Source organism: Humulus lupulus, chromosome 9 (assembly GCF_963169125.1).
Source record: "Humulus lupulus chromosome 9, drHumLupu1.1, whole genome shotgun sequence".
Lineage (NCBI taxonomy): Eukaryota > Viridiplantae > Streptophyta > Magnoliopsida > Rosales > Cannabaceae > Humulus > Humulus lupulus.
The window spans coordinates 10,858,052-10,873,378 of NC_084801.1; the positions used below are offsets into that span (position 1 = coordinate 10,858,052).

Consider the following 15,327-nt stretch of genomic DNA (forward strand, 5'->3'; position numbering starts at 1 on the left):
GTTCGGTCGATATCAAGGAACCCTAAACCTTGGCACGCTCTGATACCAAGTTGTAACGCCCTACTAACTTAGAGTCATTACCATGTGATTTTAAAATGTGCCATTAGCTCACTTAATGAAAATTGTGGTTTTAGGTCGAAAAGTGTGATTAAATGGGATAAAGACTCATTTAATGAAAATTAAGTATAAACGGTTTAGACATTTACTAAACTCATGAAAATGATACATTGGGATCCCAAAATACTATTTCAAAATGTATTACAATTCAAAAGTTAAGATATTGTTAACCTATGCGACAAGACCAACTATTTATAGCGTATTCCTCAAACACAACCCCGGTTGTGGCAGCCACGTAGGCCGAATATGCACACGCCGCTCCACGCTCTCCAACTCATGGTTGGTTGACCTTTCCCTTGCCTTTACCTGCACCATAGAGCACCCGTGAGCCAAGGCTTAGCAAGAAAACTCAACACATATCATATCACAATTCAATCTAGTAATAAACAACTTAAACAGATAGTCGATTAAACATATAGTGGCCTATACCGACCCAGGTGCTTTACAAGGGACTAAGTTCACAGTCTTCACCGAGCGGGTGAGTACAACAAACTTGGAGGGTCTTGCCCTAGCGATTTGCATTTAGCATGCTTAATGCTAATCCCAGCCTTTGTCATCCCCGACCTTTACCATCCCCGACCTTCGTCGTCCCCGGCCTTTGCCATTCTCAGCCTTCGTCGTTCTCAGCCTTTCTCGTTCATTTATAAACTTGCACAACATAGCATAACATTTACATGTATTCACACACATATTAAACAAAAATAATAGGGCCATGCCCTGCTTAATGCGATCCTGAGCACGATCCCTTAAACCCGAGCCTTGGCGTAAAACTTAGTCACAACACATCAATAAATAGACATCCATCAAGCCCTAACCAATTAAGAACTACATAGTAATAATCTAGCCTTCGGGACCTCGAATTCTACTAAACCGGGTAGTAGGATCCTTCTCGAGCCCTAAGATTTGGGTTCCCGAGCTTAAAAACCTGTCTTGGTCATTTTCCCTACACTACTACAAAATACCATTTACGAGACATTTTTTTAGGACACGCACATATATGCAAGTCCTTAGAAATATTTATGGAGTTTTTAGGACACTCATTGAGAGTCTTAAAAAACACAATTTAGGACTCGCAATGAGTGTCCTAAAAAAAATGCGAGTCCTAAAAAAATCTAGGCTAAAAAATGAGTGTTTTACTTAACAATTTTAAGGACTTGCTTTGGGAGTCATTTATACTATTTAAGGACTCGATTTGTGAGTCCTAAAAATGCTTGGGCTGAAAAATTGTAAAAAAAATTAATGAATAGTATAATTTTAAAAATAAACTAAATTATGTAAATATATATTTATAAAAATTATGTATTTATTAAAAACTTTTAAAACCAAATTTTTTTTGTTTCTAAATTTTTCATATCATTAACTTTTGTATTTATAATAATTTTTATATCAAAATTTAAATTTATACAAGCCATAAAATCTTTTAATTAAAAAAGGTCAAGAGACGCAATTTTTTTCGAATTCGGGCTGTGTTTTTAATTGAAAAATCGAATTGGGGTTTTTAGTTTCAATCCCATACATTTTTTTTTTGCAAGCGGGAAATACCAAAATTTTGGGGGCGATACTAATTTTCATTTGGCTCCAATATGACTAAAGTGTGAAAACTGGTGGTAACAAAAAGAAGAAAGAAAATATTGGTGGTCTCAGCGACAATTCATGCTTCCGCCTCTCATCCTCCATGCTTTTTGTCTCTCTGCTTTTCTTCATCCCTCCTTTTATCTATTCTCATCGGTGGTCATCGCAGACCCAGAGCTCCAGCATTCCATGCATCATGTATGGTTCGTGCTTGTCGTCTTCGTCGCCACGAGCATCACGTACGGTTCATGCTTCAGATCAAGTTGATTCACCAGTGGGTTCTCTCCTGCTAAGGTTCTCTCTCCCTTTCTCGTTTTATTCCCTTTAGTTGTCTATCTCTCACTGGTTTAGATTTTGTTTGGATGTTTAGTTAGAAGTTGGTCTTCCATTTGAATATTATTAATCGATGCTTTATTATTTTAGTTTATTGATTTTGGTTTTCGGGATTTAACTCGACTTGGGTCTCACCATGGGTTTTGTTTAAATTTGATCTATGCATTAGTTTTAGATGGATTTGGGACTTACCATTATTGCGCACAGGACTAGTATACAGGCTTTCCTTGAGTTATTTGTTATTTTTCTTTCTTTCTTAATTTGGGGTTTTGTTGCTAAACACGGTTGTATATCATGTAGATTAGTGTTAGGGTTCCATTTCTTTTTCTCTTTACTTAAATGCACTCAACCTGATTTTTTAGGACTTACGTTGCGAGTCCTAAAAACATTCTTTTAGGACTCGCGTTGCGAGTCTTAAAAAATTACTTAAAGGCACTCAACTCGAATTTTTAGGACACGCGTTGTGAGTCCAAAAAACTTACTTAAAATTGATGAGTCTAGTTTTTATTATGTTTTAGTGATGTTTTAGTAGTATTTTATTTCGTTTTTCTTTCAATTAGTGCGGGTTTATGCTTTGTTTGGTTGTTTTTGTGAATGTCAGGAAGAATTGAGCATGTGGAAGAAAATGCCAAAGAAAGGGAAGAAATAATCAAGTTTTTCATCTTATTTTGATAAAGAATGGTTCTCAACACAATTTGGAAGTGTTGGTGAAATTTTGGGATGAAAACTTGAAGAATTGAAAAATTCCTTAAGAGCCACGGCATGAGCAAAGTAGAGCCGCGGCTAGGGGGAGAAACAGAAGCATTGTTTTTGAGGACATCTTAGGGCCGCGGCATAGCTATGGAGGGTCGCGGCATAGATGGGCATTTTGCCCAGAATTCGTTGGTACGGGCTGCGGCATGGAAAGGGCTTTTTGCCCAGGAATGTGGATACGGGCCGCGGCATAGTGTATGTAGAGCCACGGCCCGCCTCTCTAAAATCTAAAATCCTAGGTTTTAAAGGACGAAAAAGGAGAAGAAAAGACGTACGGACGAAGGGAGATGTTATGGTTTTGAAGGCTCAAGCTTAGAGTATTTTTACATGTTTTTCTTCCTGATGTTATCTTTAATTTCTGTTGTGATTAGCACTATGACTATGAACTAATTTTCTGTTTAGGATGTTCAATTGAATCTCTTGAATTTCTGTTATAACCTAATGCAATTTTAATTTCCTCTTCTTCAATCTTCTTCAATTCCATATAATCTGTTCTTATAGAGTGATTATTGATTGGCCATCTTTAGTCATATTCATATGTTTTTAAGTCAAAATCTGAGAAGTGAGATTTAATTATGCTTTGGTTATATTGGACATAATTTTGATTTAGAACGAAAGTATCTGAATTAATTGTGTAACTGTTGTTAAGTTGTGGAAATTAATGCTACCTTTGTGGTTCAATTTACCATAGAAATATAGGAAATTGTCACCTAGGTTGAGTTTATAATTCATACTATGATTATAGGCTGCTGTATCAACTTGTTAATTGAAGTAGGTAAAAATAAGAAGAATTCACATTTTGCATTAGGGAATAATAGGAAGGATAGTTGATGAGATTGAATATCCTAATTGTTTCTCAGTGATTAAAGTAAAACTTTTACTATTAGTTATTATTCTATTTAATTGTCGATTATTATTTCTGCACTTTATTGTTACTTGTGCTGTATTTTACAAAAATCAAGAATTTCAACTCATCAAATAGAACAAGAAATTAATTGACTGGTAATTGGTAAATCAGTCCTTGAGGACGATACTTGGTTTTACCATTTTATTACGAATTTGCGACTGTGTGCACTTGCATATCAAAATTATCGCAACAAAAATTATTCAACAGTATTTTTTAGGACTCACGTTGTGAGTCCTAATAACATTCTTTTAGGACTCGCAATTTGAGTCCTAAAAAACCTCAGTTTTTAAGGCTCTCAAATAGAGGACTCGCGCCCCGCGAGTCCTAAATTTTTTTTTAGGAATCGCAATGCTAGTCCTAAAAAGCCTTTTTTGTAGTAGTGCTAATTTGATCCGGCCTGCTACAAGTTAGAGAGCCTTGACTCTCTCAACTGGGGAACATGGGAAGGCGCATTGCGGCGCATGGGCAAAATCAGAGGCTTCCTAAGCCTTTTCGCACACACGAGCCGCGACGCCTGAATAATAGGGCCGCGACTCGAGCCTAAAACCCATAAATTCCCATGCATTTCTACGAGCCAATCTCTCTAAAATTCACCCAAATTAGAGCCTAGACCCAAAATTTAGTCTACAATTCGTATCAAAGCAGCACAACTTGCATAGATACCCCAAAACTCATCCCACATACTCATCAAAACTCAAAAACCATACCGTAAAGTTCAATCCCATAAGACCTCTAAGCCACAACTGAAAATCAGTAAAATCAGCAGAAGTTACCAAAAGATACACAGAAATAACCTTACCTGAATTGTTGATCAAACCCTGAGCTAAACCTCAACTATTTTAGGCTTCAATTTCCATTAGATTCCAAGCCTTCTCCCTTGAATTTTAGCAAGAATTTTCCTTAGTTTTTGAGAGAGAGAGAGAGAGAGAGAGATGAGCTTAAGGGAGTATGTTTTCTTTCTATGGGCTTGTACTTGTTTTATGGGCATATTATTCATATCTAGGATAGGGCACTGATTTAGTGGATGGGCACTACCACACGTCTTACATAAATTTTATACTTGTATGGCTTGGGATGGGAGATTGGTCTATTGTAATTGTTTCGTTAAAGTTGTCACTTGAGTTGTAAGCATGGAAATAGCATCCAATTCAAACATACCAACCACCTTCTTTGGTTGTCCCCTCTCAGTTGGCCACTAGTATTTAATAATTGTCATCTCCTCTAATAATTCATAAGCTCCATTAGAAGTTTTTCTCATGAATGCATCTTCTACTGCATCATCTATTATGTTACGAGTAGTACCATTCAATCCATTATAAAAGTTGCGAACCAACATCCACTTCTCCCATGCTGTGATAGAATTGGCTTGCGGCGAGATTAATCAACTCCTTGCTCTCTCTCTCTCTCTCTCTCACACACACACACACACACACTCACTCACTCACTCTCTTAGTGAAAATGGAAAAAAATGTCAGTTAGATTTCATCATCACTCACCCCATTCATCTTAAAAGTTGCACACAGCTCCACGAAATTGGCTATGTGCAAATTAGGATCTTTAGAAGGAAACCCCCCAAATTGAATGATAGACTACACCATTTGTAGTAGTGCTGGCTTGATCTCAAAGTTATTAGCGACAATTGTGGGGTGTCGGATGCATGAATGCACTCCCGTGACAGTGGGAATCACATAATCTCTAAGATTCCTTGGTCCATGTTCCATAGGGAACTCTACCACATTTGGAATATTATTAGCATTAATAGCATTTTTCACTGCATTCCCTTGATTCTCAGCCATGGCAAAGTCCAACCTTCTCTTAATCTTTAGATTTTGTAAGCACGTTCTTTCAAATTCAAGATCAATTAGTACCAGTTTCTTTTGTCTACTTCGTCGCATATACCAATGTTTCCTAAAAGCACAATATCAACCACAAATGGAATGAGTAATAAAATAAAAACCAATTTAGAATAAAAATCAACTATATTGATATTAATAATACAGTCCCCGACAATGGTGCCAAAAACTTGTTGTGGAAACTATGTACGCAAGTATATGCAATCGTAACAAATAATAAAGTGATCAATCAAGTATTGTTCACACGAAGACTGTTATTAACTATAAAAATTAATCTTTAATTCTATTTGATTGACAAATAATGAATTCTGAATTTATAAAACTAATGGAATCAAACAATAAAATAGAACAATACTAAATATTAATTCAATGGAACAAGTATTAGGGTTATTAACTTCATCAACTATCCACCTATGCCTCTCTAATGTGAATCTAAGCATACCTATCTCTATTATGATAGCAGATTACAATGGTAAATTATATTCTTATTAGGACATATAACTCTCTGCTACAATAAGCAAATCTCATACATCTCTGTGTATAATTAACATATTGCATGCATTGAACACGTAATCCCTAAGCTACACAAATCATACAGGTATACTCTCGTCCAATATAAATTATGATTATTTGACTATATAATTTTTATCATTCACTTCTCAGATCTCAAGTTAAAATCATATAAATCATGTAAATGGCGATCAAGCATTAAACACAAGACAAATAATTCACAATATTTATAGAGAATTCATAAAACTTCATTAGATAATCATAAGGTTTCAAGAAGAATCCACTAACACCCTAAATAAGATATTAGTTCATGCTAAACATAATCAAATCCGTCAAACTAAATATAAATATCACTACAAGGGAAAGTAAAAGAAGAAGAAGAAGAAAAAGAATGATAGAAGTTAGTTGATCTCCAAGTTTTTCCTTCCACAGAGTGTTTCCTTGAGCCACGACCCTCGTTTGCCCAGAACCTTCAACTTTTTGTTTAATCGCAGTGCCGCAGCTCTAATGTCTGATTTTCGCCAATTTACTTCTGTTTGGGGCCAAACATAGTATTTTCATCAATTCTTCCATAAATCCGAAAATATTAACTAACAAAGGAAAAAAAAAAAAGCGTTATACTCCACAAACATAACTAAATAAGCTTGAAAATTCCCTAAAAGAACTCTCTAAAATACTGTAAAAACTACTCTATCAAGAGCTAAAACGCTTGCATGTGACCAAAATAGTATGATATCTACTTTTTATATATAGACAATTAAAAATCTTAAATAAATAAGTTATATAAATGTTTACGATGTTGTGAATAGATATTGTAGTATTTAGTACTTTTCAAGGGATTTTTAACATAATAATAACAATAAACTTCGGAAAAGCTATTTACAACTTCCTAGCTAATTAATTAATAATTAAATACATATCCAATTTTGATGTATTAATGTATTTCTATTCAAATAATTTATATATATATATCTAGAAAATTAATTAGGTATAGATTGTAAACGATATGTATCACTACAAGAAAACAAGCCATTACCGGCGGAGAAAACCGCCGGCAATAGTCAAGAAACCCGCCGGTAAAAGTATTACTGGCGGTTGCCGCCGGCAATAATCCGCCGGTAAAAACCGGTCGGTAAAAGTCATTATTACCGGCGGAACTAGCCTCCCGCCGGTAATAATATTATTACCGGCGGATCATTACCGGCGGATCTCGCCGGCAATAATTTGGTCAGAATTCACGTCTGACCCATTAATACCGGCGGTCTCCGCCGGTAATAATAAAATATATTTTAAAAAAATAATTAATTTTTATAAATTATATATAATTAATATTAAGTAACTAAACTTATAATTAAAAAAATTTAAAAATAAAATCAATATTATTTATATTAATAACCAAATTAAAAATACAACTTTAAAATACTAAAATTATCTTTTCAAAAAAAAAAAACATACACTTAAATTTAATAGTAAATAATAAAACCTAAACTAATTATTATTGTCTTCATCAAAATGTTCATTTAAAAAATCTTCAATATTCGTGCTTCGACTCAGACCTTCATGAGACTGTGGTGCTGGCGGCGAAGGATAATATGGTCGAGGCTGTGGACGAATCAAAGGAGACTGCTGTTGTTGTTGATTCGGAGAAGTGTAGTACTGCTGATTATAAACGGGCTGCTGTGTCGATCCTCCATAATGAGGATATACCGGCTGCTGCTGCATGAACGGCCCAAATTGACCATACATATGTTGTTGTTGCTGCTGCTGCGGTAATCCTCCAAACTGACTTCCCATAGGTTGTGTCTGAGGAAACTGGGAAGAAAGTCCAAACATATAATTAAAAAGTGGCGATTGAGAGGAACCACAAGATATGTTTGGAGAATTTTGTTGTGGTTGCTGTGGCATCGACGACGTCCCCGGGCTTTGATTAGACGTACTACCTTGTTGTTGAGAAGGTAAGAACTGCTGCAATAAACTTTCATAGCGTGGGTCATGGAGAGAAGAATCAGTCTGAAAATTTCCTGACTCGACTTTATCACGCATCTTAACCCACATCTCAGCCAAAACTCCCATCATCTCTGGAGTCACATTAGTAGGAACTTGTGACTGATTTTGGCTTGGACTTTGACTTGTGGAGCTAGATGCTGATTTCTTCCCTTTGCCTTTAGGCCTGTATCCCACTCCTATTTGATAATCAGACCTCGAGCCAAGAATTTTATCCATAACCTGATACTGTATTGATTTAGCAGTAGAACCTTCACTAGAAGCAGATTCAGAACCTGACCGACTACTTTGAATATTTTGCCTCTCCATCTCTTGGGTCATTTGTTCCTGCCAAAAGAAAATGTTAAAAAACCAATATTACTATAATTTAAGATCAATAAAGAAAGAAAAAACTTTAACTTACATGTAGTTCTTTGCAAGTTTCGCTAACCCAAGTCTTCGTAGATTTTTTTATATGAGTATCTTTCCAAGCATCAATAGCATGCTCATCAGGTTCATCCTACAAAATAATAGTGTTAGTTTAATTAATAATATAATAATATCAAATAAAGTTAAGTATTTTACTTACATATTCGTTACGGATCGCTGCCATTGATTTAGAGCCTTGCGTCGACAAATACTTCATTTCCTTTCTATTTTTCTTGTTCTGCGTGGATCGCGCTATAAACTTTGGGCTCAGAAACAAATCGACGATTTCTTTCCAGCTCTCCTTCGAGCACAAGTCAGGAATAGCATTGAGAGCACTATCCAAATCATTCAGATTTCCAGAATAATATTTTTGGAAATGAGAATGCCTAATATTCTTTCTCTCTGAATATCTTTTGCGCATCTCCGTATACAGAGTTCCCATAACTCTTTCAGGTTCTGGATGCCCATCGATATTATAGTAATACTAAAACAAAAATTGTTAGTTTAAATTTTTATAGACTAAAATGTATAATATAAAAAAATTAGGTATTTTTTTTTACCTTCATCTTTTGAACGACCTGGTCTTTATATTGCTGAGGAACATCTTTAAAATCTAAATAATGTCCCGGCAATAGTAATGTAACTTCAGTACTCAATTGACGAACAAAAGCTTGGTGCTCAGTACCAACCACTTTGTCTGTCGCTGGATCAAGTTGCAATTCAAGTGGTTTGCCAGCATCCCGCCTTCGTTTTTCAATATTAACATTACTGGCAGGGCCACGTCCCCTCCTTCTTGCAGGACGATCTATTAATTTGTTTAATACATAAAAATTAAAATATTAGTAAATCTTAAACATTTAAACAGATTGCGATTATAAAATTTAGATATTAACCTGACTCGCAAGTTGAGGGTATCCTGCTAGGATCTGTGGGGTCTTGACCACCACCATCTCCACCGTGATATGATACTATATCAGCTGACATGTCTCTTGTATTCATAAATATTTAAGATTTAATAATAAGAATAGAAATCAAATTTAAGATTTAATATCATCAAATTTAATTAAGTAATGAAATAACATTAAACAAAATCAATATCAACATAAATTGGAAAATACAAATCAAATTCAAATTTTTGTGTTTGTTACAAAGGTAATCATTACATAAAACTAATAATCACTATCACTTCCATCATTAACTAAATTAGCATTAACATCATCTTCACAAAAATCAATTAGTAAATCATCTTCTTCATCTAATTCTTCATTTGCTTCTTCATCGCCTAACTCGTGATCCTCTTGACTAACATTTAAATTTTGTATTGTACTAATGTCAATCGAATTTTGAGTAGGTAGCATAACCAACTCGCCGAGATCCACAGTCAACACAAAATTTGATGAGCTAATATCATGTACCACATCAATGTCTGAATTAGCTTCACAGTTCTCGACGTCCCAAATTTGTCGATGGTTTACCCCCTCAACCACTTTCCACTGATTTCCTCTAAGTAAATCATCGAGATAAAATACTTGTTTCGCTTGATTTGCAAGTATATATGGGTCATCCTTGTACCATTCCCCGCTAGTGTTTATACTAGTAATATTATTCTCTATAATTATTTTTTTCCTTCTTGGATCTGTATTAAACCACTTACACTTGAACAATGTCACAGAATATGTGCCAGTAAATGTTAACTTTAATACGTCTTCAAGTATTCCATAATAGTTAAAATCTTCTGTTCCAGCAACAAATACTCCACTGTTTTGAGTGCTCCTCTTTAAATCTCGTTTGGTTGACATAAATCGAACACCATTCACTATACAACCTTCGTAATAAGCTCCTAAATGATCTGATCCAGATGCTAAAGCTAGCAACTCGTCACCATTATCTAACGATCCAAGCTTTTGTAAGTCGTATATCTAAAAGAATAAATAAAATTATTATAAAATTGAAAACAATACTTAAAAGGATGAAAGAATATAGGGTAGGTTTTTTTTTTCACCTTCTTGTGAAACCATCGCTGAAAATATTTCTTATGTAAAATGTTATGATCTCCATCCTGATATTTCTGTTTGATTTCTTCTAAGTGTTCACTATAAATAAGAACAAAAATTTTGAATCAGTTGAAAGCATTTTCAATGCAATAAAAGCAACTTTTGGGAAGAAACTTACTCCAAATATTTCTGAATTTCAGGTGAATTGTTGTATATGTACCACTCTGCTTGTTCACGAGTCGCACGATCAAGAGGCTTTAGAGTTTCTTTTGTTATAGGTCGACATTGCGATTGAAATACAAAAAGATTTCTTGGTGTCACCTCATCTTCATTGCGATCAAGACGATTAAATCTTGTTTCAACACCTTTGAAATACATCGAACAAAATGTCAAAGCCTCATCTGCAACATAACCCTCGGCTATCGACCCTTCAGGACGAGCTTTATTTCCAACGTAATTCTTTAATTTTTTCATGTATCTTTCAAAAGGATACATCCAACGCATAAATACCGGTCCACCCAGAATTGCTTCTTCAGGCAAATGTAAAATCAAATGCACCATTATATCAAAAAAGGCTGGAGGAAATATGAGTTCCATTTTACATAATATTAGAATAAGATCTTTTTGTGCTTCTTCCATATCGCTAACCTTTATAGTTCTTGCACAAATTTGCCTGAAAAAGTTACATAACTCAGAAATGGTAGTCGATATACTCTTTGAAAGAAACTTGCGAACACCCACTGATAGTAATCGTTGCATTATTACATGACTGTCGTGGGACTTTAAACCGCTGATATTTGTTAAATCAGCATTTACTTTCTTCTTTAAATTGGAACAAAAATTATCTGGAAATTTCACATCTCGAATAAATTTACAAAACTGCATTCTTTGATCAGATGTGAGAACATAAGGGGCATGAGGCTTCATTAACTTTCCGCTGTCATCTTCATATATCCACAACGATTCCCTTACTCCAAACTTTTTCAAATCATGTCTTGCATTAGTGGTGTCCTTGTATTTATCATTATCCAAGATTGTGCCTAACAAACTATCACACACATTCTTCTCCACATGCATGACATCAATGTTGTGTTTTAAAGTGTTCGAAGACCAATAATCAAGCTCATAAAATATGCTTTTCTTCCTCCAATTTTGATCTTCTGCAATACGCCTACGTTTGACACCTCCAAACATCTCGTGTTTTCCAGGAACTTGTGGTACAAGTTTGTTTACTTGTTCTAATATTTCCTCACAAGTAAAACGTCTTGGTGGACGTCTTCTCTCGATTTGTCCGTCAAATTGAGTGTCTCTTCTCATTCGATGGTTACTTGGAAGGAATCTTCTGTGACCAATGTAGGATGTCTTACCGATCACTCGAACAGAAGTTGTGTCTTCATTACACGTCGGACAAGCTTTGTATCCCTGACCACTCCATCCAGATAAATAGCTACGAGCAGGAAAATCGTTAACTGTCCACAATAAGGTTGCACGCAACTTGAACATAGTGTTGGTTATACTATCTCTTGTATCGACACCATTAACCCACAACTCCTTTAACTCATCCACCAATGGTCTCAAGAATATATCCATGTCCTTTCCCGGTGATTTTGGTCCAGGAATAAGAATGGATAATATGAAATTATTATCTTTCATACACATCCAAGGTGGAAGATTGTAGTTAGCCAACACCACAGGCCACATACTATATGCTTGACTCATGTTGCCAAACGGATTGAAACCATCTGCAGCTAAACCTAAACGAACATTCCGAGGTTCACTAGCAAAATCAGGATGTTTGGCATCGAAATCCTTCCACGCTAACCCATCCACTGGGTGTCTCATTATCCCATCGTCTTTTGATTTCCCAGTATAGTGCCATAACATTTGTTTCGCTGTAAGTCTTGAACTGTACAGTCTTTTTAATCGAGGAGTCAATGGAAAGTAACGCATCACCTTATGTGGTACCTTTTTTCCATCCGTTTTTTCAGGAGAAATCCATCTACTACTTCCGCAAATTGGACAAGTCTCTTTAGTTGAATGCTCTTTGTAAAACAAACAACAGTCATGTTCACATACATGAATTGACTCGTACCCTAACCCTAATTTCTGTAATCTTTTTTTAGCCTCGTAGTAGGTTGATGGAATTTTATTTCCCTTCGGAAATGCAAGCTTTAGTAATTTCAGTAATTCATCGAAGATTTTATTCGGAATCTTGCCTCTAACTTTCAAATGCAATAATTTTGCTAAAAAGTTAAGAGAAGATATCCAATTACAACCAGGATATAACTCAGCCTCTATCTCGTCAAACAGATCGCCATAAAATTGTCCCGCCGCAGGATTATTTTCAACTTCTTCGGTTGTAGGTAGAAGGAAGTCTTCGACCATCGGAATCATCTCATCAACATCATCATCGTTGGCGTCCACCACATTGGCAACATCTGCTTCTGCTTCACCGTGATATATCCACTTCTCTTAACCTTGATGAAAACCCCAATCGAATACGTGTGCTTTCACCATAGGTAAAGTTTCAAGCCTATTGTTTATGCATCTAACACACGGACACCTAATTCTACCAGAGGAATCCTTATATTCCGACGCCATCGTCAAGAAAGCTTGTAGACCGTTCCAATATTCTCGACAAGCACGATTTCTCAATGTCGTCCAAGTCTTGTCAATCGCCATCTAAAGTGTTATAAAAGTATATAAGTTTACGATATGTGAATAGTCTTATATTTTAAAGTGTTATTATAAAATGTTTATAATAGTCTATTATAAACATTTAATAGTTTTATGCTATTTTATGTTTTGTCATCATATTTTATGCTATTTTATCTAATTTATCCTAATATTATTTATTTATTTATTTATTTATTATAATCTAATGTTTACTAAAAAATTAATTAGTTAATTATTATCTAATTTTTCCTTTATTTAAATAAATTATTATTATCTAATGTTTACTAATTATTTAATTTATACTTAATTAATAATAATTAAATTAATTAATTACTAAATTAATTAATTATTTATTTATTTATTTATTTATCTATTATCTAATTTTTCCTTTATTTAAAATAAATTATTTAATTAATACTTAATTATTTATTTATTAATATTCATTTAATTATTTATTTATCATATTATTAATTTAAATCTTTCCTAATTATTTAATTAATTATTAATTAATTATAATTAAATTAATTAATTACTAAATTAATTAATTATTTATGTATTATCTAATTTTTCCTTTATTTAAAATAAATTATTTAATTAATACTTAATTATTTATTTATTAATATTCATTTAATTATTTATTTATCATATTATTAATTTAAATCTTTCCTAATTATTTAATTAATTAGTTAATTATTATCTAATTTTTCCTTTATTTAAATAAATTATTATTATCTAATGTTTACTAATTATTTAATTTATACTTAATTAATAATAATTAAATTAATTAATTACTAAATTAATTAATTAATTATTTATTTATTTAATTATTTATCTATTATCTAATTTTTCCTTTATTTAAAATAAATTATTTAATTAATACTTAATTATTTATTTATTAATATTCATTTAATTATTTATTTATCATATTATTAATTTAAATCTTTCCAATTATTTAATTAATTATAATTAAATTAATTAATTACTAAATTAATTATAATTAATTAATTATTTATTTATTTAATTATTTATCTATTATCTAATTTTTCCTTTATTTAAAATAAATTATTTAATTAATACTTAATTATTTATTTATTTAATATTCATTTAATTATTTATTTATCATATTATTAATTTAAATATTTCCTAATTATTTAATTAATTATTATTTAATTATAATTAAATTAATTAATTATTTATTTAATTATTTATCTATTATCTAATTTTTCCTTTATTTAAAATAAATTATTTAATTAATACTTAATTATTTATTTATTTAATATTCATTTAATTATTTATTTATCATATTATTAATTTAAATATTTCCTAATTATTTAATTTATACTTAATTAATTATTTATTTATTTAATTAGTTATCTATTATATAATTTTTCCGTAAATTAAATAACTTATTATTATCTAATGTTTACTAATTATTTAATTTATACTTAATTAATTAATTATTTATTTATTTAATTAATTAATTAATTATCTATTATCTAATTTTTCATTTACTAAAAATTTATTTATTTAATTAATACTTAATTATTTATTTATTTAATATTCATTTAATTAATAATAAAAAAATTAATCATTTATTTATTTATTTATTCCACATATTTAATTATAACTATTTTAAAAGCTGAATAATTAATATGTAATTAATTGAAATTATTTTTATTTAATTAATTATATAACTACTCTTTTATATAATTACTTAATAATTGTTTACATATATTATTTAATACTTACTTTTTAATAAATACATTTTTAATTATTTAATTTTTATTATTCTCATATCAATTCCTTTCTAAGTTATTAAAATAACTTTTTTCTATAATTTAATATTTATTATATTATTTATTAATATTTTATTTATGTACCATTAAACTATTTTTTTAATAATAACAATTTATTAATAACAAATTTATTAAAATCTAAACTTCATAATATTAAAATAATTTTAATTAAACTATAACAAAAATACATTATAACATTCTAACATTATAATAATAATTTAACAATAATAAAAAATTATCCATGTCCTAATATCTAACAATATTTTCATATACTTTAAAACTAAATAAACAAAATAAAAATGTATGAAATACAAAATTACTTACCTGTAGTCAAACAATAGCAAGATTCAGTACTCCCAATGAAGCTCTGAAATATGAACATATATATATATATTAGTTGTAAG

General features: G+C 31.7%; 1 protein-coding gene across 1 annotated transcript; it reads right to left on the minus strand.

Moving 5' to 3' along the window:
* Positions 1–9,626: 9,626 nt before the first annotated feature.
* Positions 9,627–13,052, minus strand: LOC133799414 (uncharacterized). Its single transcript, XM_062237433.1, has 7 exons — positions 13,025–13,052; positions 11,953–12,922; positions 11,217–11,793; positions 11,100–11,124; positions 10,672–10,816; positions 10,460–10,550; positions 9,627–10,376 (listed from the first exon to the last, which is right to left on the minus strand). Exons 1-7 carry the CDS (start codon positions 13,050–13,052, stop codon positions 9,627–9,629), a joined length of 2,586 nt encoding a protein of 861 aa, XP_062093417.1.
* Between the last annotated feature and the right edge of the window lie 2,275 nt (positions 13,053–15,327).

Excerpts from the sequence above, each read along its gene's own strand:
- LOC133799414 (XM_062237433.1), bottom strand. The coding sequence starts at position 13,052 with ATGGCGTCGGAATATAAGGATTCCTCTG. Across the intron at positions 12,923-13,024 it reads GGAATATAAGGATTCCTCTG|AGAAGTGGATATATCACGGT; the intron begins GTAGAATTAGGT and ends ATCAAGGTTAAG. Across the intron at positions 10,817-11,099 it reads TTTGTGCAAGAACTATAAAG|GTGTTGAAACAAGATTTAAT; the intron begins GTTAGCGATATG and ends TGTATTTCAAAG.